The 26874-nt window shown below is 48.3% G+C and overlaps 1 protein-coding gene across 1 annotated transcript; it reads right to left on the reverse strand.

The window, feature by feature from the left end:
- Positions 1–244: 244 nt before the first annotated feature.
- Positions 245–26476, reverse strand: LPCAT3 (lysophosphatidylcholine acyltransferase 3). The gene is made up of 13 exons (XM_040437135.1): positions 26325–26476; positions 25399–25506; positions 15620–15726; positions 15437–15530; positions 14301–14338; positions 13113–13291; positions 12912–13020; positions 12181–12267; positions 11668–11834; positions 3941–4088; positions 3638–3796; positions 2595–2723; positions 245–880 (listed from the first exon to the last, which is right to left on the reverse strand). Exons 1-12 carry the CDS (start codon positions 26416–26418, stop codon positions 2607–2609), a joined length of 1407 nt encoding a protein of 468 aa, XP_040293069.1. The 5' UTR covers positions 26419–26476; the 3' UTR covers positions 245–880; positions 2595–2606.
- Positions 26477–26874: the final 398 nt, after the last annotated feature.

A 26874-nucleotide genomic window follows, 5' to 3' on the forward strand; every position in this document is an offset into this window, starting at 1 on the left:
CGTACAGGATTTTTGCCTATGGATGTAAAGAACCATGTCCTTACTCACTGACAGCAAGCAGAGATCATCAAAGTGGTGTGGAACTGAAGCGCAAGATATGTTAGAAAGCAGCACACCAGGATGAATAGGGTTAACATCAGTACAACGATAAAGATCGAAGGATACGTGAAACACACCAGGCGCGCTGAGGTCGCCCCCACACTGGGCCGCGGGGGGTCTGGGAATGAAGACGTGGCACAGAGCCGACATGACAGAGTGCTTTATTGCAGCTCTTAAAAAGGCAGGACATGACTGTACCCCCCTATCCCCCCGTGATCACATGATACCTACAGCCAATCCAAGTGCACTTCTTTTTTTTCAAATATTTTGACAAGGCTAAGCTCTGATCGGCCATGTTCGGCACCATGCTTCCACACAGGGCAGTCTCCCCTGTACTTCTAGAATCCCTGCCCCCTATCATAGACCCACCCCAACGATTTTCTTCTAAATCCGTAACCGGCGGTATACAGCGTCCTTGGACCGTCCTCTTCCAGTGCAATTTTACCATCAGCTTGGTTGTAGCTGCCCTGTGAAGTGACCCGGAGGGCGCAGGTAGAAGAAGGAGGAAGGGAGCCGGCCAAAGTCTCCAGCATCCAAAAAAGTTCAAGTAATAGAAAGACCTCCCCCCCCCCCCTCCCTCCCAAGTAGTAGAAAAGTCTATAAAACAACATCTGGGGGCCACATTGCTGCAGGATGATTGGTGCCGGTGACCAGTTTGTAATTCATTAAAAAGACAAAAAAAAAGTATCAGCAACTTGTGTCCTTCCTGGCAGTGTGGTGTCCGCTGCAGCCAGCATGGAGGGAGGTGCGCCAACCAGCGCCACGCCGAGCGACATACAATCTGCAAGACAGGAAAGAAGGAGACTCGTCACTTCACAGCAAAAAGAAGAAGATTTCTCAGCTCCTGGGAAAGCTGGGTGATGGTCGCCACGTGGCTCCTGTGCAGTAGAGGTAGCCAGCTGCACCTCGCAAACTTAGGCTACTCGTGTTTTGGGCGGATCCGTCATGGATCTGCAAAAACGGATCCGTTACAATAATACAACCGCATGCATCCGTCATGAACTGATCAGTTTGTATTATCTGTAACATGGCCGTGACGGATCCGGTTGTATTATCTCTTCTATAGCCAAGACGGATTCGTCATGAACTCCACTATAAGTCAATGGAGGACGGATCAGTTTTCTATTGTGTCAGAGAAAACGGATCCGCCCCGATTGACTTACATTGTGTGCCAGGACGGATCCGTTTGGCTCCGCTTCGTCAGGAGGACAGCAAAACGCTGCAGAGCGGAATGGAGACTGAACGGAGGCAAACGGATGCATTGTGAGCGGATCCTTTTCCATTCAGAATGCATTAGAATCCAAACTGATCCGTTCTGGACCGCGTGTCAGAGCCCTGAACGGATCTCACAAACGGAAAGCCAAAACGCCAGTGTGAAAGTAGCCTAAGCTGCCGCGTCCTCTGCACTTTAACAGGTCCAGGTGTGATGACGTTCTCACTGCCGGGACCTATCAAAGTGCAGAGAGAGCTGAGCCTCTAGGTGTAATGGTAACGCCCCCGTTGCTCCAAGAGGCTCATTTGCATGTATTAAAACATCATTTTTCTCAGTAATGCGGGCACATATGAACATGGGACCAACACAGATGTCTTCAGCCGCCAAGCGTAACAGGTCAGCCAGCATCATAGGTACAAAACTGCTGACAGATGCCCTTTAACCCTTAGGATATTGAAGGTTTTGGTTTGTTTTTATTTTTCTTCCCCGTCTTTCTGGAGCCATACATTTTTTATTTTTCCATTCACATGTCCTACAAAAATCAAGCCCTTTTAAAGTTGTACTTGTACTCCATTTAATGTGGTGGGAAGAGGGAAAAAAAATCTAAATGGGGTGGAATTAGAAAAAAAAAAAAAACGCAATTCCTCCACAGTTTTACGGGTTTTGTCCTTACGGCGTTCCCTTTATACGAATACAACAATACCACATATGTATAGGTTTTAGATGTCTAAATAGTGTAAAAATAAGTTAAAACTTTTGAAAAAAATATATATATTTTTGACATCACCATATTCTCTAAGCTGTGTGTCATTTTTTTGCAAGACAATCTGTAGTTTTTATTGATACCTTTTTGGAGAATGTGTGACTTTTTGATCACATTTTGGGTAAGAAAAGCAATAATAAAAAAAAAATACGAATTGGCCATTTTCATATTTTTTTGGATGCAGTGACGCCCAAGATGTTTATATTTTTTTATTATTAACTTTTTTTTTTATTCTAAGGAAAGGGAGGGATTTGAAATTTTATATTTTTTTATATATTTTTTCTCATTTAACATTTAATGTTTTTGTAGCCAGTCTCACCCTGCAAAAATAGTGTGAGTGAGCGTGCGTGGCTTCAGGAGCCCCGTTCTGGAGATAGGAGTGTGTCCCACCTCTGGGACACACTCCTATCTGACATTTGTGGCGTATCCTAGCAATGTGCCACAGATCTTGAGAAGGAAATACCCCTTTAAAGAAAGAGACCAGCAATCTGTCAGCGAGGCCGGATCCTGGGCGCTTACCATGGAGCGCCGTCAGTGGGACTTCTGCAGCTTGTCCTTTCTTTGCACTAGGGCTTTCCGTACATAAGGCAGTGCAAACAGCAGCGATAAGAAGAATAAATGGCCCATAAAATAGACCGACATGTACACCTGCCGAAAGAGAGAGAGGTGAGAACGCTTCCAGTGACAACAAGCAGAGATATTGAGCTGAAATACTGATATACATCCACAGGCTGAATAACCCCCAGCCCCGATGGTCGCTGCTTGTTTTCAGGAGGTTGGAGCCCTGTGATCAGGACAGGTTCTGTGTGAACACACCCCAATACGCTCTGTATGGTAGCTACGATTCTGTGGCGGTGACCTCCCCTATATAGGAGCGCTCTCAGCATCGGTCGGCACTCTGTGCAGGAAGAGGCCCTCGATGCAACCAAGATGGCTCCATGCTGCCCATTATATTGGCCTGGGGGGCACAGAACCAGGTCACATGACGGGCTGATACAGCAGAGGGTTAATACAATCTGGAGCACAGCCGAAGGTTTCCCCCATATCATCGCAGCCCCGGATTTACAGTAAACACTGACACACGGGGAGGGCGATCCGCCCTTCTTCCATGGCAGGCAGCCCACATATCTGAATAGTTACGACGGCGGTATGAACGCTCATACACCAGCCTGTCCATCACCACTAAGAGGGCCGGGCGGTGATGAGGGAAGCACTCTTCTCACAAACTGACCCGTAATTATTCAGTCAGCGCCGTGTTGACTCCTTTTCCTGGTAAATACATGTGTTAGGTTGAAGGGATTGTACTGGAAAAACATTCCAAAAACAAAGCCGCACCCATCCACGTGTTGTAGTGCAGCCGAGACACAATCCAGGGACAGGTGTGGCGCTGCCTTTTTATTTTGGAAGCAGGCAGTCATGATTTTCCTGTGCACCCCCTATAAATGAGGATGGAATCTGCTTCCTAATGCATACACCATGTCAGCTCTGCTACATAAACAAGTCCGCTCTGCTACCTCCATGTCCTCTCCGCTGCACTAGGGACAGAAATATTCCCAACTTACCTTGAACCACTTGTCCCAGGTGAAAAGGCAGAACGGCACCAGGGGGTATCCCATGAAGAGCCAGTGGATGGACTGCTGCAGCACGTAGAGGGGAGGCTGCAGCAGAGGAATGGAGCAGATGTGACCGAGTGCAGGGCTGTCCCTCACCAACTCCATCGCCTGGAGAGAGAGAAGTGGAAGATGGGGGCATCACTTTCCTCCTCCGCACTGCTGTCATATACACAGCGCAGACCCTGGAACCTCGCTCATTTCCTGGGGAAAGGCTGGGCCCCGTATTATGGCAACTGCACCTTATGTCATTACCTGTTTCTCCACTATGACGATCAGGAACTCCAGCGAGAAGCAGACAAGGTATCCCGAATGCAGGCCATGCCATATGGCCAGGAAAAAGAGGGCGGCTCCCTGAGACACGGCCTTATTACCAAGGAAACGGAGACGCTTAAAAACGTATCTGGAAGAAGAGAACACGGAGTTAATATCAGGAATGTCATAGCAATTGCAATAAAGCAGCGCCATACAAATCGGAAATAAGCAGCAAAATAAATCCAAACTGCAGAAGACCACCGAGCTGTCCCTAAGCCTGCAGTTACATCACTCATCGTTCTCCAGTCACAACCAGAGCTGCATTAAGGTTTTTTATGCGATTTATATTGCATCAGCACTGGGGTGAAAACATGGCACTAACAGCAAAGCTGAGATCTATTATACAAAGATATAAGAGAGGAGAATTGTACTGATCCTGTATTATACTCCAGAGCTGCACTCACTATTCAGCTGGAGAAGTCACTGTGTACATACATTACTTATCCTGATCTACATCCTGTATTATACTCCAGAGCTGTACTCACTATTCTGCTGGTGCAGTCACTGTGTACATACATTACATTACTTATCCTGTACTGATCCTGAGTTACATCCCGTATTATACTCCAGAGCTGCACTCACTATTCTGCTGGTGCAGTCACTGTGTACATACATTACTTATCCGGTACTGATCCTGAGTTACATCCTGTATTATACTCCAGAGCTGCACTCACTATTCTGCTGGTGCAGTCACTGTGTACATACATTACTTATCCTGTACTGATCCTGAGTTACATCCTGTATTATACTCCAGAGCTGCACTCACTATTCTGCTGGTGCAGTCACTGTGTACATACATTACTTATCCTGTACTGATCCTGAGTTACATCCTGTATTATACTCCAGAGCTGCACTCACTATTCTGCTGGTCCAGTCACTGTGTACATACATTACATTACTTATCCTGAGTTACATCCTGTATTATACTCCAGAGCAGCACTCACTATTCTGCTGGTGGAGTCACTGTGTACATGCATTACTTATCCTGTACTGATTCTGAGTTTTACAGCAAGACACGGAGGCTCCTATTGCTATCTCCTCCTTTACTGTCCACCAACAGCAGCAAAGAAAAATTTACATAACATGACGTAACCATAGTAACATCACCCTCCCCTCACAGTCCATATAACAGACGGCTCCTCCTATAGATCCTCCTCTTTCTTTGCTGCTGCCACCAAGATAAGTACTCATTTTGGCAGCTCCTGTGTCTATATTTTGCATTAGATTAATGTTTATTACAGGTTTTTCCGTCTTACCCCATCGGCGCAGCGGTTTTCCCGCGCTCACCTCAGTCTTCCCTATTGCCGCGTGATCTCGCGAGATCCCGGCGGCCATATTGGTACTCCTTTGGCCGCCTCCCGCTTGTTCTCGCGGGATTTCGGCGGCCATTTTAGTTTCTTTTGCTTTCTTCCCGCTGGGTATCGCGGGACCTCGGCGGCACTTCCTGTTCCTCCGCATCCGTTCTGTGATCCAGTCGCCTGTACCGGCGCTCCTGCATATCGGGTGACTAACCCTGTGTTTCCTCTATATATATATATATATATATATATATATATATATATATATATATATATATATATTTTCTTGTTACTTACCATGCCTCTAACCGATCCTACCCCTGAGGCCTCTGCACCCTCATCCCCTGGGAGGGATGCCCATATTGGAGTTGACACTCAGGCAGTAGCGCTGCAGCGCTCTGTCTCGGCCGCAATCACTGCTGCAATGGATTCCATGTCCTCTGTGCTGTCTCATACGATAGCACAGGCACTGGCTGGCCACCCTGTTTCAGGGTCTGTGCAGCCTGCGGTCCCCACAGCTCAGCAACCTCCAATGAATAGTCCTGTGTCACAGGAACAATTGACTGGTGCGCCTCCGGCCACCCTTGAACACGCGCATAGATCGCGTAAGAGAGCCTTTCCGCGCAGGCAGAACGGGCGCGGCCTTGGAAATGCGCTAGAGCGCAACAATTGAGCGATTCTGACGCCGACATTGGGTCAGATGAGGAGGAGACGCATGCGGGACCCAGTTCCCCCCTCTGCCCCACTCCTTCCACTTCTCAAGTGAAGGATTCCTCTGCTAGGACCACTCTGGCCTCTTCCCTTGTTGACCCGTTGGGAGAGCCCATGTTTGACCCTAACGCCCTCCACCATCCCAGATCGGCGGAGTGGTTGCCGACGGACCATGTTGGCAAATATTTGGAACATTGGGTCCGCCGCCCCCTTAGTAAGGAGGCAAGAAATAAGATGAAGGCGGAATGCCCTAGGCCCATTGTACCTAATAAGGTATGTGACACCCCTGTGGTTGATCCCAAGGTCACACAATTCCTTGCCAAGTCCGGCTGGAATCCCCGTAAGGGGTTAGACTCAGCTCTGCGTAGCTGTCAGGACAAGCTCCTAGATGTCTTTGGTCCTCTGGCCAAGTTGTTTGAAATGGCTGAGAATGCCAGATCTGAGGGGTCCCCTATTGACCCAGAAGAAATGAGAGGCTGGATACAACGAGCAATTTGCATCGCTGGTAACGCCAATTCCTCTCTAGCAATTGAGAGAAGAAAGGCGATTCTATTCAAAATAGACCCGAAACTGTCCAACCTGGCCCTGACTGAATCAGGCGCAGATGCTCAGGGGCATCTCTTTGGCGACTCCTTTATTAAGGATCTGAGCCGGTTCGTGGGAGCTTTCACTGCCTTAGATAAGGCCCAATCTTCTATTAGGAGAGTGTTTCAGGGACGGGTCTCCACCAGGGCCGGCAGTATTAGGGGCCGTCTGTCTGGCCGTTCCAATTTTCAAGCCCGCAACGCGGGCAGAGGCTCCTTTCATCAACGCCCCGCATTCCAGGAACAGAGGTTTCCATCCCCATTCTTCCCTGCCAGAGGTGGACAATGGCGTGGCAGACCCTACAGAGGAAATCAGTCCTCACGACGACATTTCGGTAAGTCCTCCCCCGATGGGGGCTTCTTTGGGTCATTGTATAGGGGGCAGACTCCTGCATTTTTCCCCTGCTTGGGCGGCAATAACATCCGACCCTTGGATTTTATCCACTATAGAAGGCTTCCACGTGGATCTCGTGGGTTCACCAGACCAGATTCCACCCCCTCCCACCTCCCTGCTGTCTCGCCCCGACGCCGCGCTGGTAGACCTAGAACTCACTTCCCTCTACCACAAGCGGGCGATCGAGAGGGCACCACCTGGCATGACGGGTGTCATCAGCTCTATCTTTCTGGTCCAGAAGAAAGGGGGTCAGATGCGCCCTGTTATCAATTTGCAGGCTCTGAACGAGATTGTCCGCTATCGCCACTTCAAAATGGAGGGCATCCATCTACTCCGAGATCTCCTTATGCCGAGCGATTGGTTTGTAAAACTAGACCTCAAGGACGCTTACTTAACAGTACCTGTGTCCGCCCCATCCAGGGACTTGCTGCGTTTCCTGTGGAGGGAGAGATCTGGAGGTTCGCTTGCCTCCCTTTCGGTCTTTCCTCAGCACCGTGGTGCTTCACGAAACTAATGCGACCAGTGGTGGCCTGGCTCAGCAGTCGTGGAGTCCGCCTCATAATATACCTGGACGACATTCTTGTCATGCACCAGTCAGCCTCGACTCTGCTGATACATCTCCGCTGGACGACGGACCTTCTATCCCGTCTAGGTTTTCTCGTCAACCACGAGAAGTCGTGCTTAGAACAATCGCAGAGGATGGAGTTTTTGGGTTTTACCGTGGATTCGGTGTCCGAATCCCTCTCTTTACCCGCAACGAAGCTGCGTTCCATACGCAAGGAACTCAGACATGTCCTGTCTATGCCTCGACTGTCCCTACGCCATTTGGCCAGGATCATCGGTCTTCTCGCCTCATCGATCCAAGCAGTGTTTCCAGCCCCATTACACTACAGGGCCCTTCAGCGCTTGAAGATAGCACATCTCCGCTCTGGCTCTGCGTTCGCAGACACTCTGACCCTGGACCCGGAATCTCGGGAAGAGATCGCTTGGTGGATCGACAACCTGGAAGCGTGGAACGGCAAAGCGATATTCGGTTTACAACCCGACTTCACTGTCGAGTCGGACGCCAGTCTTCACGGTTGGGGTGCCCACTGCAACGGGATCTCCACGGGTGGCCGGTGGTCCACGGTAGAGGCACGACTGCATATCAACGCGTTGGAACTTCTTGCCGGTTCCTTTGCCATTCAGAGTTTCACCAACCGGATGGCTCGGGCGTGCATTCATTTGAGGATGGACAATGTGTCTGCAGTGCGATACATCAACCGGTTGGGAGGTACGCGCTCGGCTACCTTGGCTCGGTTAGCGAAAGATTTCTGGTCCTTTTGTCTCTCCAGGGATGTCATGGTCCAAGCGGAATACCTCCCGGGACTCCACAACAGTCGGGCGGATTGGGGCTCTCGCTACCTTACGGACAGCAGCGTTTGGGTGCTAGCTCCAGAGACTTTTGCCGAGTTATCCAGGAATTGGGGTCCTTTTGCTATAGACCTGTTTGCCTCACGTCTGAACACCCAGCTTCCACGTTTCTTCAGCTGGCGCCCGGATCCAGCGGCAGAGGCAGTGGACGCGTTCCTTCAACCCTGGTCCGGTCCGCTGATGTATGCATTCCCGCCATTTGCTATGATCCCGAGGATGATGTTACATGTTCGTCGTCATCTGGCCGAATTGGTAGTGGTGGTCCCTTTCTGGGGGACTCAGGCTTGGTTTCCGTCGCTACTGGGTCTCCTGATAGAGGTGCCGTTTCTTCTCCCGACTCGGATGGATCTCCTCCAGGACCCTCGGGGATTACACCACCTGCTCCTGTCAGACGGATCCCTACGTCTGATAGCCTGCCGGATCTCAGGACGCCTGGAGAGATCGGCGATATTTCGGAGGCAACTAGACGCCTTTTGGACAACGCATGGGCTCCCGGCACCAGAAAATCTTATCGGGCAGCCTGGCGATCTTAGTCTGGTTGGTGCGTGGAACGGGACTTGGATCCCGTTTCGGCCCCTGTGACCCATCTTTTAGACTTTCTCACCTCCCTTTTCGAATCGGGTAAGGCTTATCGGACAATTAACTTGTTCAGATCTGCTATTTCATCTACGCATCAGGGTTTTGATGGTGTCCCTGCGGGACAGCACCCTTCCGTATCTCGTTTGCTTCGCGGATCCCGCATGTCTCGTCCTCCCCGTCCGCGCTTTACCACGACTTGGGACGTGTCTTTGGTTTTGTCCTTTTTATCCAACTGGCCAGGTAACCCTGATCTCACGTTACGGCAGTTGTCGGCCAAATTAGTGGTTCTTTTTTGCCTGATATCCTGTAAGCGGGTCTCAGATGTTCGGGCACTTGATCACGACGCCAGATCATTTACTCCGGAAGGGGTCACCTTCAATATATCCAGACGTACTAAGACCAACATTAGGTCGGTCTCTTAGGCTACTTTCACACTAGCGTTCGGGTGTCCGCTCGTGCGCACCGTTTGAAGGGGCTCACGAGCGGCCCCGAACGCATCCGTCTGGCCCCAATGCATTCTCAGTGGAGGCGGATCCACTGAGAATGCATCCGCCTGCCAGCGCTCAGCCTCCGCTCCGCTCAGTGAGCGGACACCTGAACGCTGCTTGCAGCGTTCGGGTGTCCGCCTGGCCGTGCGGAAGCGAGCGGATCCGTTCAGACTTTACATTGTAAGTCAATGGGGGCGGATCCGCTTGAAGATGACACCATATGGCTCAATCTTCAAGCGGATCCGTTCCCCATTGACTTACAATGTAAAGTCTGAACGGATCCGCTCAGACAACTTTCACACTTAGAAAATTTTCTAAGTTTTAATGCAGACGCATGCGTTCTGAACGGATGCGAACGTCTGCATTATCGGAGCGGATCCGTCTGATGAAACATCAGACGGATCTGCTCCGAACGCTAGTGTGAAAGTAGCCTTACCCATCGTTTCCAGCTTCGCCGGTTCTTTGCCCGGTGGCTTGTTTGAAAGAGTATGAGTCCCGGACGCGTACTTACCGGTCGTCTTCGGTTCCTCAGCTTTTCTTGTCCATTCGACATCCGTTTGGTCCTGTGTCCAGCCCTACTTTGGCGCGCTGGATGAAGTGGGTTATGTCATTAGCAGGAATTGATACTTCCATATTTACAGCTCATTCCGCTAGAGGCGCATCAGCTACCGCCTTGGCTGTTTCGGGGGCACGATTGGAGGATATTCTACGTCTTGCGGACTGGTCTTCGGCATCGACATTCAGGGAGTATTATTTTAGACCGCCTCCACATTTGTTTTCTGCTGTTATTGCTCAACTTTAAACTTAGCAATAGGAGCCTCCGTGTCTTGCTGTAAAACTAGGTGATTTTCCTAGTCTATGACGGAAAGTCATGGTTTTATTAAAGACACGGAGGCGAGTATTGCCCACCCTGGGATTCCCTCCCTTACAATGTATTTTCTGTGGTTTTCACTCTGATTTGCATGCTATGTCTGCATAGTCGGCTTAAGATGTTTATTATGGCAGGATCGCGTATGACTTGCGATGTATTCTTCTGCCCATTGCTTAATTTGTTTATTACTTTCAGGAGGAAGTTGATTCGCTACGGGCTTCAATTGCTCTGCTCCAGTTATAGCCATGTTGGCTTTAGTGATCTCAGCTGATGGTGTTCGTTCGGATGTTCCGGTGGTTCCATGCTGGTCGTTTTCCCGATTCAAGGTTCCGGTTTCGTGTTCGGTGGTTCCGGTCATGGTGTCAGGCTCGTAAAGAAAGAGGAGGATCTATAGGAGGAGCCGTCTGTTATATGGACTGTGAGGGGAGGGTGATGTTACTATGGTTACGTCATGTTATGTAAATTTTTCTTTGCTGCTGTTGGTGGACAGTAAAGAAGGAGATAGCAATACTCGCCTCCGTGTCTTTAATAAAACCATGACTTTCCGTCATAGACTAGGAAAATCACCTAGTTATATCATGTATTATACTCCAGAGCTGCACTCACTATTCTGCTGGTGCAGTCACTGTGTACATACATTACATTACTTATCCTGTACTGATCCTGAGTTACATCCTGTATTATACTCCAGAGCTGCACTCACTATTCTGCTGGAGCAGTCACTGTGTGCATACATTACTTATCCTGTACTGATCCTGAGTTACATCCTGTATTATACTCCAGAGCTGCACTCACTATTCTGCTGGTGCAGTCACTGTGTACATACATTACTTATCCTGAGTTACATCCTGTATTATACTCCAGAGCTGCACTCACTATTCTGCTGGTGCAGTCGCTGTGTACATACATTACTTATCCTGTACTGATCCTCAGTTACATCCTGTAAGTTATCCTGTGTACACAGTGGCTGAACAATATTACATGTGCTCATATTAGGGCTCATTCACACAATTGCAGATCCACAAAACATGGGCACCAGCCGTATCCACCCCACATCGCGGTGCGGACCCAATGACTTCAATGGGTCAATGTTCTGCAAGATGCAGCCAAAGACAGGGCATAGCCTATCATTTGCGGCGCGGAGGCACAGACCCGAAAGCCCCTGAAGTCAATGGGTCAACACCGCGATGCGGGGAGCACAGACTGGGTCTGTTTTTTGTGGATCAGCGCTTTGCGGTCCGCAAAACAGGCATGTCCGCCACACGTTCATGTGAATACACCTTTAAAAACACACAAATCTTACCCTGTACACACATCACACAGTCTCACCTAGCCACCCAGTCATTGGTATTAATATTGAAGCTGGCAATGGTTCCTGTGAATAGGGGGGTGGTCTCAAACTGCCACACTTTCATATTGGCACAGGCGTCCCACCGCGTTTCACCCTTTTCATCCTTGCCGTTGTAGCCGAGGCCGCAAAGAATGCAGACGCCCTCCTGTGGGGAGAAAGGGAACAGACCCGGGGTGATGCAGAGCAGGATACTGGACAAGCTCCATCCCAGAACTGGAGGGGGATTCATTCCCCAGTCCCTCCTGTATATGGGATGTGCAGACCTGGAGTCTTCTCCTTCCCTCTGCAGATAACAGCAATGTACATTTTCTCTGTCTCTGCTGGGGGCGTGTCAGAGTGAATCAGGTGCTGCCCCTCACCTGCCCCACCCCCTTTGAGCTGAAAACCTGCAGCTGCACACCCCTCCCATCCCTCTGGTATATTACACTACACAGATATGATGTAGTTCGCCTGCCGCAGACTCTAGGTCCACATCTTAGATGTGCGCTTACCGTTACCAGCCAGCAGGTGACATATTTATACAGCGTGACTTTCCCCCAGATCAGCATGTAGACACAGCGGTACCAGAACGGCTGGTTCTAGAGAGCCGGAAATAAAATAAATGCAATGAGCAAGAGTCAAGGGTATGTAGACGTTGATAAACATTCTGTATGACTGCAGTGCCTGAAGCAAATCTGAAGAGCGTTCTGATTAAAAAGATATTCTACCGTTTTGTGTCTGCAGCTCCGATGCACATCTATGGGTCTACAAACAAACCCCTTGTTGCCTGATCCTACAGTCCCTCTACAATCTGTACGTTACCAAGAAAAGGGAGCGGATATGACTGCAGGATAAGACTACCCCCAAGGCCTTCAGCAATACGGACACATAGCTCTGCATGGGAGCTGTGGACACAAAACGGTAGGTAATGAAGAGTCAAGACTGCAAAGTTGGTGATTTATTTTTTATTTTTGATGCATTGAATTATTACTAGTAAAAATAATAATAATTGCAAAAGTACGGCCTTGCAGTAATGTGTGCGCAGCCATCACCGTCCTGGGGGGCACTGGTGAAGGCTTTTTTATTTTTTAGGGGATCGCATGTGTCATACATTTATCGCAGGGCGCTGATCATTAATTACTACATTTACAGAGTTGCGCAATTTGGGTCATAAATCTTGGTAATGTGAACAGACTCGACAAGTGCCGCCACCCTGTGCTGGGAAGGGAGTGGTGAGACTTACCGCATACTCCTCCGTCAGGAAGTAGCCGTCAGGCAGGTGGGGGCTGAACACCATGTGTAGGGTCAGGAAGAAAAGTCCGAGGCATAGCCGCTTCACCGCCGGCTCGATGCTGCAGGGGGGTAGAAGTGACAGGAGGCGGTCACACTCGGAGCGCCAGTCCAGAGAATAATAACAACCCCCAACAGACGCTCATCTGCTCACCTGTTAGGTCTCTGCCCCTCCACATCGGTCAGCTCGCCCGTCACAAACTGCAGGTATTTGCACATAGAGAACTGGGGTCCAACTAAAAAACCCCCATAGTAGTAGGAGAAGCCGCAGACCTCCAGAAAGGTGGGTACTCCCGTCACTGCATAGGACTGCTGCTCCGGCGTCAGCGACGTCTGCCAAAGAGATGACAAATCTGCCATAAATCTCCAAATTACGTTGCGTGGGTGGAGCAAGCATTAAAGAGGGGATCCTGCTCCAGGCACGGCTGGAGTGTCCCTTTAACCACCTGCAATCGCTTGTGTGCGCCATTAAATCTACATAAAGGTTTCTTTTCACTGACAGCAAATAAGGATAAAGTGAAAACGGTGAGAAATTGAATCAAATATCTTAGATGCCACATTCAGTAATGAACGTGGCATCTAAGCGGTTGAAAGTTATCCTCCATCCACAGGGTAGGCAACCTCCTGCACTCCAGCTGTTGTGAAACTCCCAGCATGCATACTTGCTCTGCGCTTCTCAGAACTCCCAAATAAATGAATGGAGCATGCTGGGAATTGTAGTTCCACAGCGGCAGCAGTGGGATAGGGGATAACTATCAGGTTAGTGGGGGTCGGACTGCTGGGACGTCCACAGATCAGGTTAGTGGGGGTCGGACTGCTGGGGCGTCCACAGATCTAGAGAATGGGGATCCTACGTACTCGTCCTGACGGAGCGGCAATGATACTGTGGATAGGGGGATTACCTTCATACTGGGCAGGACCCCTTTAAATGACCGGGATTGTACCTAGCTCTGGTGCCAGCTGATATTACTGTATGAGCCTGCGCCATCCGGGAAACGTGTGGCAGCGATCCGCCGGCTGCGCCAGGAATGTATGGCACAGGGCAGGAAACGAGAAGTGTTCTGCCTTGATGGCATGCGTCCCCACCACAGGATGCCTGGAAGGGCGTGAGAAGCGCTGCTTTCTAGTAATGTATGAACCCTGGATAAGTAGACGGCTTAGAGGAGGTGTGCAACAGAAGCCTGCCCGACAGCGACCAGCAACACCCCGGCACAGTGCCAGGAGGAGATACTGAGCACTCACTAATTGAAACAATCATGCTTGGACAGGGATCAGGTATTACAGGTGCAGCACAAGCTTGGCCGCGTGACAGACGATCCACAAGAGGAGACATGGTACAAACCTTGGCTTTCCCTCCATCGTAGTAATCAAAACCGAGCCCTGCCAGATCAAGAGAGAAGGAGGGTGAGCGAAGGAGGAGCGAGTATATATTATATATCTCTCTATAGTAGGACATGGAGCTACTGCATGACACACTACAAGGAATTCGCCATGTCAAGCAATTTCATTATATACAATGTATAGTGAACACAATATTCCTGAAAAAAAATACTGCAGTATCAATTATCCTGTACTGATCCCGAGTTACATCCTGTATTATACTCCAGAGCTGCACTCACTATTCTGCTGGTGCAGTCACTGTGTACATACATTACTTATCCTGTACTGATCCTGAGTTACACCCTGTGTTATACTCCAGAGCTGCACTCACTATTCTGCTGGTGCAGTCACTGTGTACATACATTACCTATCCTGTACTGATCCTGAGTTACACCCTGTGTTATACTCCAGAGCTGCACTCACTATTCTGCTGGTGCAGTCACTGTGTACATACATTACTTATCCTGTACTGATCCTGAGTTACATCCTGTATTGTACTCCAGAGCTGCACTCACTATTCTGCTGGTGCAGTCACTGTGTACATACATTACTTATCCTGTACTGATCCTGAGTTACATCCTGTATTATACTCCAGAGCTGCACTCACTAGTCTGCTGGTCGAATCACTTACATGTAGTACAGTTACCTTTTATATTATACTCCAGAGCTGCACTCACAATCCTGCAGGTTCAACGCTGAAATCGACCATTATTTCCTGCTTGTTCAGTGTCTGCACAGAGCTCCTTGGGGCGATTTGCATCTCTGCACCAGATGGGATGCAGGAATCTGATGTAGTGAAACCTACTGAACTGTAAGTGCTAAACTGTTCGTTGTGTATCTGACTAGACACTTGCTGACTGTTTCCAATAAGAACTGTGAATACAGCTCCTAAGTAACACAAGATAAGTGATGTAACGGTTGTGGTACAAGTGCGGACTGTTAGCAGTGATGTATCTCCCCTCATCTTACGTCCACCTGCAAGCACCAGGAACAAGCAGGACTGGACCCTTATGGTGGTGGTGGCCATCACTTGCGTGGAGATCTGCAGATGAAGCAATGTAAGCAGTGGACATTTCGCGCCCCTATGACAACACTCACCGATCAGCTTCAGTGTAAGCACGCAGTGCGGCATCGTCCACTTGATGTCATAGTTATCCGTGGAGGTGTAGTAGTATCCAAACATCAGATAGCCCTGTCACCATAACCAGGAGTCAGTCATTACAGATCTAGCACTGTCACCTCAGCCCAGCCTGTAGGGGGCGCTACACCGACTACACTTACCATCTGGAAGCAAAAGCTGGTCAACACTGCAGTGACCGTCCTCCCCATGAGGCGAAGGATGAGGAAATGCAGCAGAACACACAGCAAGGAGTGGTACACCTGAGAGCCTGAGAGGAGAGAGAAGGATGGAGGGAGGCATACGTGACCACAGAGGAGGCAGTATTATAGCAGTTATATTCTAGTACATAGCAGGCAGTATTATAGCAGTTATATTCTAGTACATAAGAGGCAGTATTATAGTAGTTATATTCTTGTACATAGGAGCAGTATTATAGTAGTTATATTCTTGTACATAGGAGCAGTATTATAGTAGTTATATTCTTGTACATAGGAGCAGTATTATAGTAGTTATATTCCTGTACATAGGAGGCAGTATTATAGTAGTTATATTCTTGTACATAGGAGCAGTATTATAGTAGTTATATTCTTGTACATAGGAGCAGTATTATAGTAGTTATATTCTAATACACAGCAGGCAGTATTATAGTAGTTATATTCTTGTACATAGGAGCAGTATTATAGTAGTTATATTCTTGTACATAGGAGCAGTATTATAGTAGTTATATTCTTGTACATAGGAGCAGTATTATAGTAGTTATATTCTTGTACATAGGAGCAGTATTATAGTAGTTATATTCTTGTACATATGAGGCAGTATTATAGTAGTCATATTCTTGTATATAGGAGCAGTATTATAGTAGTTATATTCCTGTACATAGGAGGCAGTATTATAGTAGTTATATTCTTGTACATAGGAGCAGTATTATAGTAGTTATATTCTTGTACATAGGAGCAGTATTATAGTAGTTATATTCTTGTACAGAGGAGCAGTATTATAGTAGTTATATTCTTGTACATAGGAGCAGTATTATAGTAGTTATATTCTTGTACATAGGAGGCAGTATTATAGCAGTTATATTCTTGTACATAGGAGCAGTATTATAGTAGTTATATTCTTGTACATAGGAGCAGTATTATAGTAGTTATATTCTTGTACATAGGAGGTAGTATTATAGTAGTTATATTCTTGTACATAGGAGGCAGTATTATAGTAGTTATATTCTTGTACATAGGAGCAGTATTATAGTAGTAATATTCTTGTACATAGGAGCAGTATTATAGTAGTTATATTCTTGTACATAGGAGCAGTATTATAGTAGTTATATTCTTGTACATAGGAGCAGTATTATAGTAGTAGTAGTTGCGGTGTTACATCAGTAAATTTGAATGCAGCTGACATAGCAGCAGACAGCAGGAGAAGGCATGTGCGCACGGTGTGTGCCGTCTCTTCATTTAGCCGATCTGCCGGGTGTCGGATCCCCAGCGTTCTGATATTGATGAGGATAGCTCATCAATATTAGAAGCATGGAAAAATCCTTACTGAGCTCAGTCATCATGTTCTGTAAGGTTATTAGAAGTCTCTCCTTACCGTGTCTTAGTCTGGTCTTCTTTTGAGAAAGCCAAGTAACTTCCAGTATGGCCTACCACCCAGCTTTCCTAGTCTACTGAAAATTCCTGGTTATGCAGATACGCGACTCATGTGGGAGCTGTAATGGTGGCCATTAGTGTTGAGCGAAGCGAGCTTCAGATGCTTCATCCGTAGTCGCTTCGTTCATAGCTTCGGATAATTACTGTACGGAGATCAGTTTCCGTGCAGTATTAGAATGCGTCGGCTCCGATGTAAGTTATTTGCAAAGTCGCGCCTGACTTTGTTGAATAACTTCGGTAGTTGATTTTTAAAGTGGAAAACCACTTTAAAACTTGGAACCAAACGTGGCTTCAGTTCTGAATAAGTACCTCAGACCCGAAGTAGAGTTCGGTTTCAAGTTAAAAAATAACTTCCTTCAGCTCATCGGAGCCCATACATTCTAAGGCTACTTTCACACTAGCGTTTTAGCTGGATCCGGCAGGGTTCAGCAAAAACGCTTCCGTTCCCGATAATACAACCGCATGCATCCGTTATAAATAGATTCGGTTGTATTATCTTTAACATATAGATATAAAATAAAAGAGGGGCACTCAAATATCAAGGGGCCCCGGATAGCGAGTGCATATAAAGTGCAATATTTAAAGGGGTTATCCGAGTTAAAAAAAAAAAAAAAAAAAAAAAAAAAAAAAAAACTTAAAATCCATCAGGATATACATATAATTTGGTTAAGCTAGATTTCATCAAGTTAAAACCCATATTTGCACCTTTTCATGGTCCTGTCATTGCTGTGTTTACATGCTGAAGTACATGCTGAGGGGGCGTGTAACAAAGCCTGAGCTCTGCCTCATGAATATTTCTGGGCGTGAACAACCTGACCTTCCCCGCCCCCTGCTCTGCACTTTGCATAAAAATAAATAAATACACACACAGGGCAGAAGACTTCCCTGTCACATTGCAGCTGCACAGTGTAATTATGTTATTTTACATACATTTCTTTCATGTTTGGTTTTGTTTCTAGTCTAAAAATGTTCTGTTATTACAGTATATCAAGGAGGACGTATTTGCACTAATTCCAAATTCCGTCACCATAGAAAATGAATGGGTCCGCACCCGTTCCGCAAAATTGCAGAACAAATGCAGACCCATTTGCGGATGTGTGAATGGAGCCTAAGTGTACTTTCACACTAGAGGCAGGATCGATCCAACAGGCTGTTCACCCTGTCGGATCCGGCCAGCCGCTATTTGGCCGTGCCGCTGGACTGCCGCTCTGTCCCCATTGACTATAAAGGGGACGGTGGTGGAGCTATGGCGCAGCACGGCAGTGCACAGCGAGCGGCCACTTGACTAAAAGTCCTGGATTTTCGACTTTTTATGGTACTTTCACACTAGCGTTAGTGTGATCCGGCAGGCAGTTCCATCGTCTGAGCTGCCCGCCGGATCCGCCAATCAGTGTGACAACTGACAGCATTTGTAGACGGATCCAGGTGCGGATCCGTCTAGAAATGCATTGCAATAACGGATCCGTCTATCCGCTTGTCATGTGGATGGACGGATCCCTCTGTCAGTCTTTTTCACATTTTTCATGTTCTGTGCATGCGCAGACCGGAAGGGCGGATCCGTCTATCCGCTTGTCATGTGAATGGACGGATCCCTCTGTCAGTCTTTTTCACATTTTTCATGTTCTGTGCATGCGCAGACCGGAAGGGCGGATCCGTCTATCCGCTTGTCATGTGAATGGACGGATCCCTCTGTCAGTCTTTTTCACATTTTTCATGTTCTGCGCATGCGCAGACCGGAAGGGCGGATCCGTCCTTCAGTTGTTTTGGAACGCCGGATCCGCAAGGCAGCTCCGTCGTCGGAGCTGCGTGCCTGCTGGATCCGCCGATCAGTGTGACAAGTGACAGCATTTGTAGACGGATCCAGGTGCGGATCCGTCTAGAAATGAATTGCAATAACGGATCCGTCCAGCGGCACCGTCAAATAGCGGCAGGGCGGATCCGACAGGGTGAACAGCCTGTCGGATACGTCCTGCCGCTAGTGTGAAAATATCATTAGCATTATCTGTATCTAAGCAATATCTATATTATTCAAATATATATTCAAATAGGATATTGCTTAGATAAATCCATATATTGGTGGCAGATAAGGATTTTATATAGCTGAATAATGATGATGATGATGGCCAATAATTTATTTATATTTCCCAGGGGGTGTTGAATGTGTACTAGTGTGGGGGAGGGGGGGGGGGGCAGGGCTGTAATAACGATCCCCAGATGCAGAGGGGAACGTTTACAAACTGCCACCTCTAGCCCCAGTGAATGCAGGAGGGACAAACATACCCTGTGCTGTGGAGAAGAGATCGCCTCGGCTCTGGTATGTACTGCACATGAGTGATCGCATAGCAGAGCCGAGGCAGTGACAAGAGCTGGAGGGGGGAGGGCACCAGAGGCTCTGACGTCTCGTTTACACAGCCGGGCCACTCCCACAAGCAGAGAGAAGCTTGTAAACGAGACGTCACCAGCAGAGGCGGCTTACTGACGTCAGGGGTCACATGACACTGAACTGGCCAAACAGTGATAGATAGGTAATGAAAGTGATTTTAAGAATCTTTCACTGGTCTACAATAAATGCAGTTAAAATAGATTTATTTAAGTCGAATAACCCCTTTACTGAACACCAATAGGACTCAATAGACCCTTATAGCCTACAATAAACATACACATCGTACAGGGGGTGATGAGCAGATGGTAGATGTAATAGTAGATCAGTGAATGGACAGAACTGATGAATCAAGTCTCCGGCTCTTGTCATGGCCTGATAGAGCCTCAGTCAGACTATAGGACCTGATTGTGCGGTATACGGCCCGTACTGGAGGTACTGTGCGCTAATAGAAAGGACACGTGGAGGCAATGTGCATCACGTGCGAGATAAACGCTCATAGTAATATGTCCAGATCTCAATTAGAACAGTGTTAAAGAAGAACCGTATACGTTACCACCGGATAGTGGGCCGGTCCTGGTTGGCGCTGTCTATTCCGATCTTACCGCCGAGAGGTAGATTAGTTGTTTATCTCCTCTGTTTCACCGCCGAGGCTAACTACTGGCGTCCCACGTGACTTGGCGGTGATTCCACGTGACTCGGAGCCCGTGCACGCGATCAGGCGGTCGTATACTGCAAAGGTAGCGTCAGTTGGTTCCGCTTATCCAGGTAGATGGTGTGATGAGGAGTCAGTCTGTGCTCCTAGATATAATACAGGGCGATATTGTACCCTAAAAAGGCAAAGTCCATAGGAGTCCTTGCTTGCTACTCCCTCCGAACCGACCAAACGCGTTTCGGGGGACCTCGCCTTCTTCAGCGGTGGTACCTGGCAAGCAGGCAGTGCAGCATTTATATACTCGAGTAGTTTAATTGGATGATGGGAAAGTGGTCTATCCCAGGTTCTGGTAGGGAGTAGTTATTATAAAAGGGAAGACGCACTTGCGGTTTTAGCGCGTTTTGACATAAAAATCACCTCAATCAGAATTTAAAATATAGAGGACCAAGGTCAACACAGTAGGCCCCAGTACGGACTCCTATACAGTAATATACATCACCAACATAGGATTCCATATATTTCATTTGAAAAACAATCCACTGATAAATGTAGGGGACATGTTGCTGAGGACAATAAGTAGTTGTAATGCACATATGGACGAGAATAAAAATAAAATAGCAAAAAAAAAAAAAAAAAAACGCACATGTGTTTTTTATGCGTTTTTTGCATAAAAATCATCTCAAACAAAATAGAAAGTGTAGAGGATGAAGAGCCGTATGCAGTGGGCACCGGGGGAGACTCCTATATAGTGGATTCCTTACATATACTTCATATGAAAGACTATCCACTGGTAAACATAAGGGATAGGTTGCGGAGGACATTATCATTATCCGATAGAGCGCTGCTCTACCGCTGGAAGAGGTGGAAAAGTTGGATAGGGAGGGGGGATCGAAGTGCTGATTAACAGCCAGACTTTGATTCCGCATCCCCAGGAGACATCGCCCCCTGTTAGAGGAATCCAAACAATCCCATTCCTGCATTATGTCCCTTGGGAACGAGACTATCAAATCCATAGATCCAACGTGATTCTTGCCTGGACGTATTCATGATGTGATCCCCCCCTCCATGATCTTCTGATCTTTTCAATGGCTACGAAGGTGAGGGTAGAGGGATCACAATCATGGACATCCTTGAAGTGTTTGGAGGGGGAATGGAGTTCGTATCCCCCAACCATGTTAGAGATCTGCTCCCTTACTCTCTTCTCGAGGGTCCATCCTAATACATACAGAACATCCTCAGAATTGCAGGTCAGCGTTTCCTGGAGGTCAATAAAAGAGGGATTCTGTGTCGATTCGACTCTTGTGCTTTTTTTTTTATAGGAAAGGAAGTTACCTGCAGTTAGGGCACTTTCCACACCTAAAAAACCCCTTCCATTTTAACCGGTCAGAACCTGTACTTTTGGCACGCGTTCTCCTAACAGTTGGTGCCACCTTGGATGCAAGGTTGGCAGCTTTAGTATACGGTAGGTGATTTGCGGGGTTGCTGTCAGTAATGGTCCCACGATCTTTTCATCCCGCAAAAAGTGCCAATGACGATTAATGGTTCTTTCCACCTGTCAGTGTTGGGAATGGAACGGTAATATTAAACGTAGAGCGTCACCCGGTAACATCGATTTGCTCGGACCCCATGTAGTGCACCTTCTATAGTGGTCGTGGGGCATTCTCCATCTCTGAACAGTCGGCGCAGTTTCTGAGCTTCCTCTTCAAATTGCTCGTTAATTGTGCAGTTGCGTTTGAGTCTTCTGAATTGGCGCACCGGTATATTCCTGAGCCACCTGGGTAGGCGGCAACTCGAACATCGTATGAAGCCGTTTCTCGGCCCTTGTTTGGTGTCTGTACTACAGAACAACCTTGATATTGAGGTCTAAAAAAAAGACTGTTTCCCTTGGATCTATTATAGGGGTGAATATCAGGTTCCTAGTGTTTAGGGTAATGTCGACTCTACTGTCCTGCCAAATAATATCATCAATCCACCTCTTCCAGCGGTAGAGCAGCGCTCCATCGGATAATGATAATGTCCTCCGCAACCTATCCTTTATGTTTACCAGTGGATAGTCTTTCATATGAAGTATATGTAAGGAATCCACTATATAGGAGTCTCCCCCGGTGCCCACTGCATACGGCTCTTCATCCTCTACACTTTCTATTTTGTTTGAGATGATTTTTATGCAAAAAACGCATCAAAAACACATGTGCGTTTTTTTTTGCGATTTTTATTCTCGTCCATATGTGCATTACAACTACTTATTGTCCTCAGCAACATGTCCCCTACATTTATCAGTGGATTGTTTTTCAAATGAAATATATGGAATCCTATGTTGGTGATGTATATTACTGTATAGGAGTCCGTACTGGGGCCTACTGTGTTGACCTTGATCCTCTATATTTAAAATTCTGATTGAGGTGATTTTTATGTCAAAACGCGCTAAAACCGCAAGTGCGTCTTCCCTTTTATAATAACTACTCCCTACCAGAACCTGGGATAGACCACTTTCCCATCATCCAATTAAACTACTCGAGTATATAAATGCTGCACTTCCTGCTTGCCAGGTACCACCACTGAAGAAGGCGAGGTCCCCCGAAACGCGTTTGGTCGGTTCGGACGGAGTAGCAAGCAAGGACTCCTATGGACTTTGCCTTTTTAGGGTACAATATCGCCCTGTATTATATCTAGGAGCACAGACTGACTCCTCATCACACCATCTACCTGGATAAGCGGAACCAACTGACGCTACCTTTGCAGTATACGACCGCCTGATCGCGTGCACGGGCTCCGAGTCACGTGGAATCACCGCCAAGTCACGTGGGACGCCAGTAGTTAGCCTCGGCGGTGAAACAGACTAAACAACTAATCTACCTCTCGGCGGTAAGATCGGAATAGACAGCGCCAACCAGGACCGGCCCACTATCCGGTGGTAACGTATACGGTTCTTCTGTAACACTGTTCTAATTGAGATCTGGACATATTACTATGAGCGTTTATCTCGCACGTGATGCACATTGCCCCCACGTGTCCTTTCTATTAGCGCACAGTTCCTCCAGTACGGGCCGTATACCGCACAATCAGGTCCTATAGTCTGACTGAGGCTCTATCAGGCCATGACAAGAGCCGGAGACTTGATTCATCAGTTCTGTCCATTCACTGATCTACTATTACATCTACCATCTGCTCATCACCCCCTGTACGATGTGTATGTTTATTGTAGGTTATAAGGGTCTATTGAGTCCTATTGGTGTTCAGTAAACATTGCACTTTATACGCACTCGCTGTCCGGGGCCCCTCTTATTTTACATCTATTTCTTCTGGAACTGGGTGATCCTTGAGGAGTGCACCTACCCATAGGGATCTCCCAGGTGAGCCGCCATTTTTTCGTCTTTTTATCTTTAACATAGCCAAGACGGATCCGTCATGAACTCCATTGAAAGTCAATGGGGGACGGATCCGTTTTCTATTGTGTCAGAGAAAACGGATCCGTCCCCATTGACTTGCATTGTGGGTCATAACGGAAATAAAACCGCTGCGTCCTGCTGCTCTCCGGTACGAGACCGGAACGGAATGCATTTTGGATCGTTCCGTTCTGCTCAGTTACGTTTTGTCCCCGTTCATTGTCAGGGAGGACAAAACGTAAGTGTTAACGCTAGTGTGAAAGTAGACGCATCTCCGTACAGTATTAGGCTACATGCACACGACCGTATGCGGTTCTATTTTTATTGCGGGGCTAGGGAACGGACATACGGATGCGGACAGCACACGGTGGGCTGTCCGCATTTTTTGTGGACCCATTGAAATGAATGGTTCCGCATCCTATCCGCAAAAAAAATAAAACGGAACGGAAACAAACAACGTTAGTGTGCATGTAGCTTTATTCTGAAGTTTTGAACAAAGAGACTTCGCTTCGCTCAACACTAGTCGCCATATTGGTTGTCAGGGGCGGATTGGCCATAGACCTCACAGGGAAGTCTCCCGGGGGGCGACGTTCTTGGGGCAGTATTTTGTGATGGACTGTGGCATTTGGCTCCGTTGGGGGCGGTATAATGTGCCACACTATGGTATTCCTGGCCCCCGCCTTCCATCAATTTGGACCCGACTACAAAACGGGGCCACTTTTAGTGTTTATTCCAGGGCCACCCCTGCTGGTCGTCACTCCCGCTTTTCTAGGTAACTTGTGCAGCTACATAGGAAACAAGGAGCAGTCTACCACCCATGATCCAGAGAAAAAGCAGACGTACAGCCCTGCTGGCCCTTTAAGAGCGGCCATGACAGCAGCCGCCTTGCTTTTCCAGAAGCGGGCATCATCCGATGTCCTTCAATAACTTTATTAAGATGCCAGTGAAGAGCGGCACCAGATAAGACGTCTCTCTCTCCGATAAAAGACATCTGGATAAGCTCTCAGCGAGACGATGGGAAGACGGCCAGCGCACGGAGCTCAGGACGCGCCCGCACAAAGCTCAGCACAAACTTTCTGTGCCCCGAAGGCATTGTTGATTTACATTCTATGAGCAATTAACATGTGTAGAATAATCTTCTTGAGGCAGAAGAATTACCTGAAAGATACCACCTTAAAGGGCCAGCACACCGGCCACTTCTTAAAGGGCAGCTGTCAGCAGTTTTGTACCTATGATTGGCTGACCTGTTACATGTGCGCCTGGCAGCTGAAGGCGTCTGTGTGCGCCCCATGTCCATTATATGCTAATGAGCCTCTAGGAGCAACGGGTTGGGTCCTCTTGGGAAGGGGTTAACATTTCCTAATTAAGGAAAAAGCAGGAATTGCCGGTTAAGCAGTTCCCTGCCAAAGGTAAGAAGATCCCGTGATGACGAGGCCTCTCAGCAGGTAAGTCGATCCCGTGATGACGAGGCCTCTCAGCAGGTAAGTCCATTAGCGCTATCTTCCGGCTGCTGAACTTTGACCTCCTTATCTCCATTACACCCGCAACCCGGACTGATACACTGTAACAGAATATCAGCACAGGAGAGAGATTTGTGCTGCTACCGTGTCGAGCTCAGAGGATGACCTAGACTAGAGACAACTGTAACAAACCCCCAGCTGTGAGACGTATTCGCTCAGTACAGGTTTTCAGGTTCTGGAAGCAAAGAAGGATGTTTCCGTTCACTGACGGCAAGCAGGAATGAGTGAATTAGTGGGCAAGTTGCATAACGCCGCCTTAGTTCTGCATTTCCCTGTATCAAGCAGCGGCGGCGGTTCTCTCTCTTGCGCCACTTGTCTCCCCCCCCCGCCCATCCCAGACACAGACATACCAAAATTGAAGTAGGCGATGCAGAGGCCGGTCACCATGTTGAAGAGATGAATGTGAGACGGCTGCTTCTTAAAAAGGAAGTATCTCTGAAATAAGGCCAAGGGGTAACCTGAGGAAAAGGGGGAGAGACGGCAGAGTCAGGATGTGCTGTGCCCGGGAGACCCTCACCCCAGAGTGCACACAGGCAGGAGACACCCCCCGAAGTATGGCCAAGGGGTCCGGGAGATAAAAGCAGATTTACTGCCGCTAAACTACAACCCCCAGCATGCCCTGACAGCAGCCTAACCTGTGGCTCTCTAGCGGCTGCTAAACTACAACTCCCAGCATGCCCTGACAGTAGCCCTTAACCCGTGGCTCTCCAGCGGCTGCCAAACTACAACTCCCAGCATGCCCTGACAGCAGCCCCTAACCCGTGGCTCTCCAGCGGCTGCTAAACTACAACCCCCAGCATGCCCTGGAGGCCACATGTTGGGGGTCCTCCAAGGATTAATGATGACCATTATGTCTACGGGTCGTGGCCGCCAACCGCAGGCGGAGGAGCTATCGTCACAGTGTCCGAGGGGCCGTCACATAAAGCTCCCCCCAAATCTGACCAAATCTTCTTACTAAACACGTTGCCTAACCGCGACTACAATATGGCGGCTCATGTTACGCCGCATCGTCTCGTAAAGATTCAATAAGGTCAATTTTTTTAAAATCATTGATGAATAATCCCCCCCCCAATACTGAACCACCTCTCCTGGAATTATGTCCCTCCTGAGCCACCATATTAGCCCCCCCCCCTTCATTATACCTCTGTGACAGGTGAACCCCCCCTCCTCAGCGCGCGCTACAAACGACGTCACCCTTCAAGGGGCTTTCCATATTTAACCCTATCGCGCCCCCCCTTCCCATCCAATCAAACTTGTGCAACCCGAAAACTCTCACCGCTCAGGATGGAAAGGATGAGCCTCAGCGCCGGCTCCGAGGCCCCCAACGCTCCCGCTGCCCCGTGCAGCAAAGACCCCGAGGCCGCCGCCATCTTCCCGCTCCCCGCCGGCCCTGACTGGACCGACAGAGCAGCCCCTACTAACAAGCCACGCCCGAGGCAGGGACACTCTGCGGCTGGCCACGCCCCTTCCGGCGCGGATTGGCTTCGGCGACATGAGGAGCATTTTCTGGGCGGGGTCTCCAAACGGGCAATGTCACCTGTGGGCGGGAATTTGCCTGTGGTAGAGTGACAGTGGGCGTGGCCGAACGCCCATTGGACGCTTCAGGGGAGGGGGGTTACTAGCGGTCACTGTGTGGAGCTTTGGGGGACAAGGGTCACGTGACGTCATATGTAGGTAAAAGGTCACCTGGCCGGGCTCCTGTGTATTATAAAGGTTATTATAGGCGGGTGGTGACGGAGCCGTGTGGTCATAGAGCCGGCCATTCTGCTCACAGAACTAAGGAGGTGACTCTACAGTTTCCTCTAATAACACGTTATGTGATACAC

The sequence above is a fragment of the Bufo bufo genome, chromosome 6, assembly GCF_905171765.1.
Source record: "Bufo bufo chromosome 6, aBufBuf1.1, whole genome shotgun sequence".
NCBI lineage: Eukaryota > Metazoa > Chordata > Amphibia > Anura > Bufonidae > Bufo > Bufo bufo.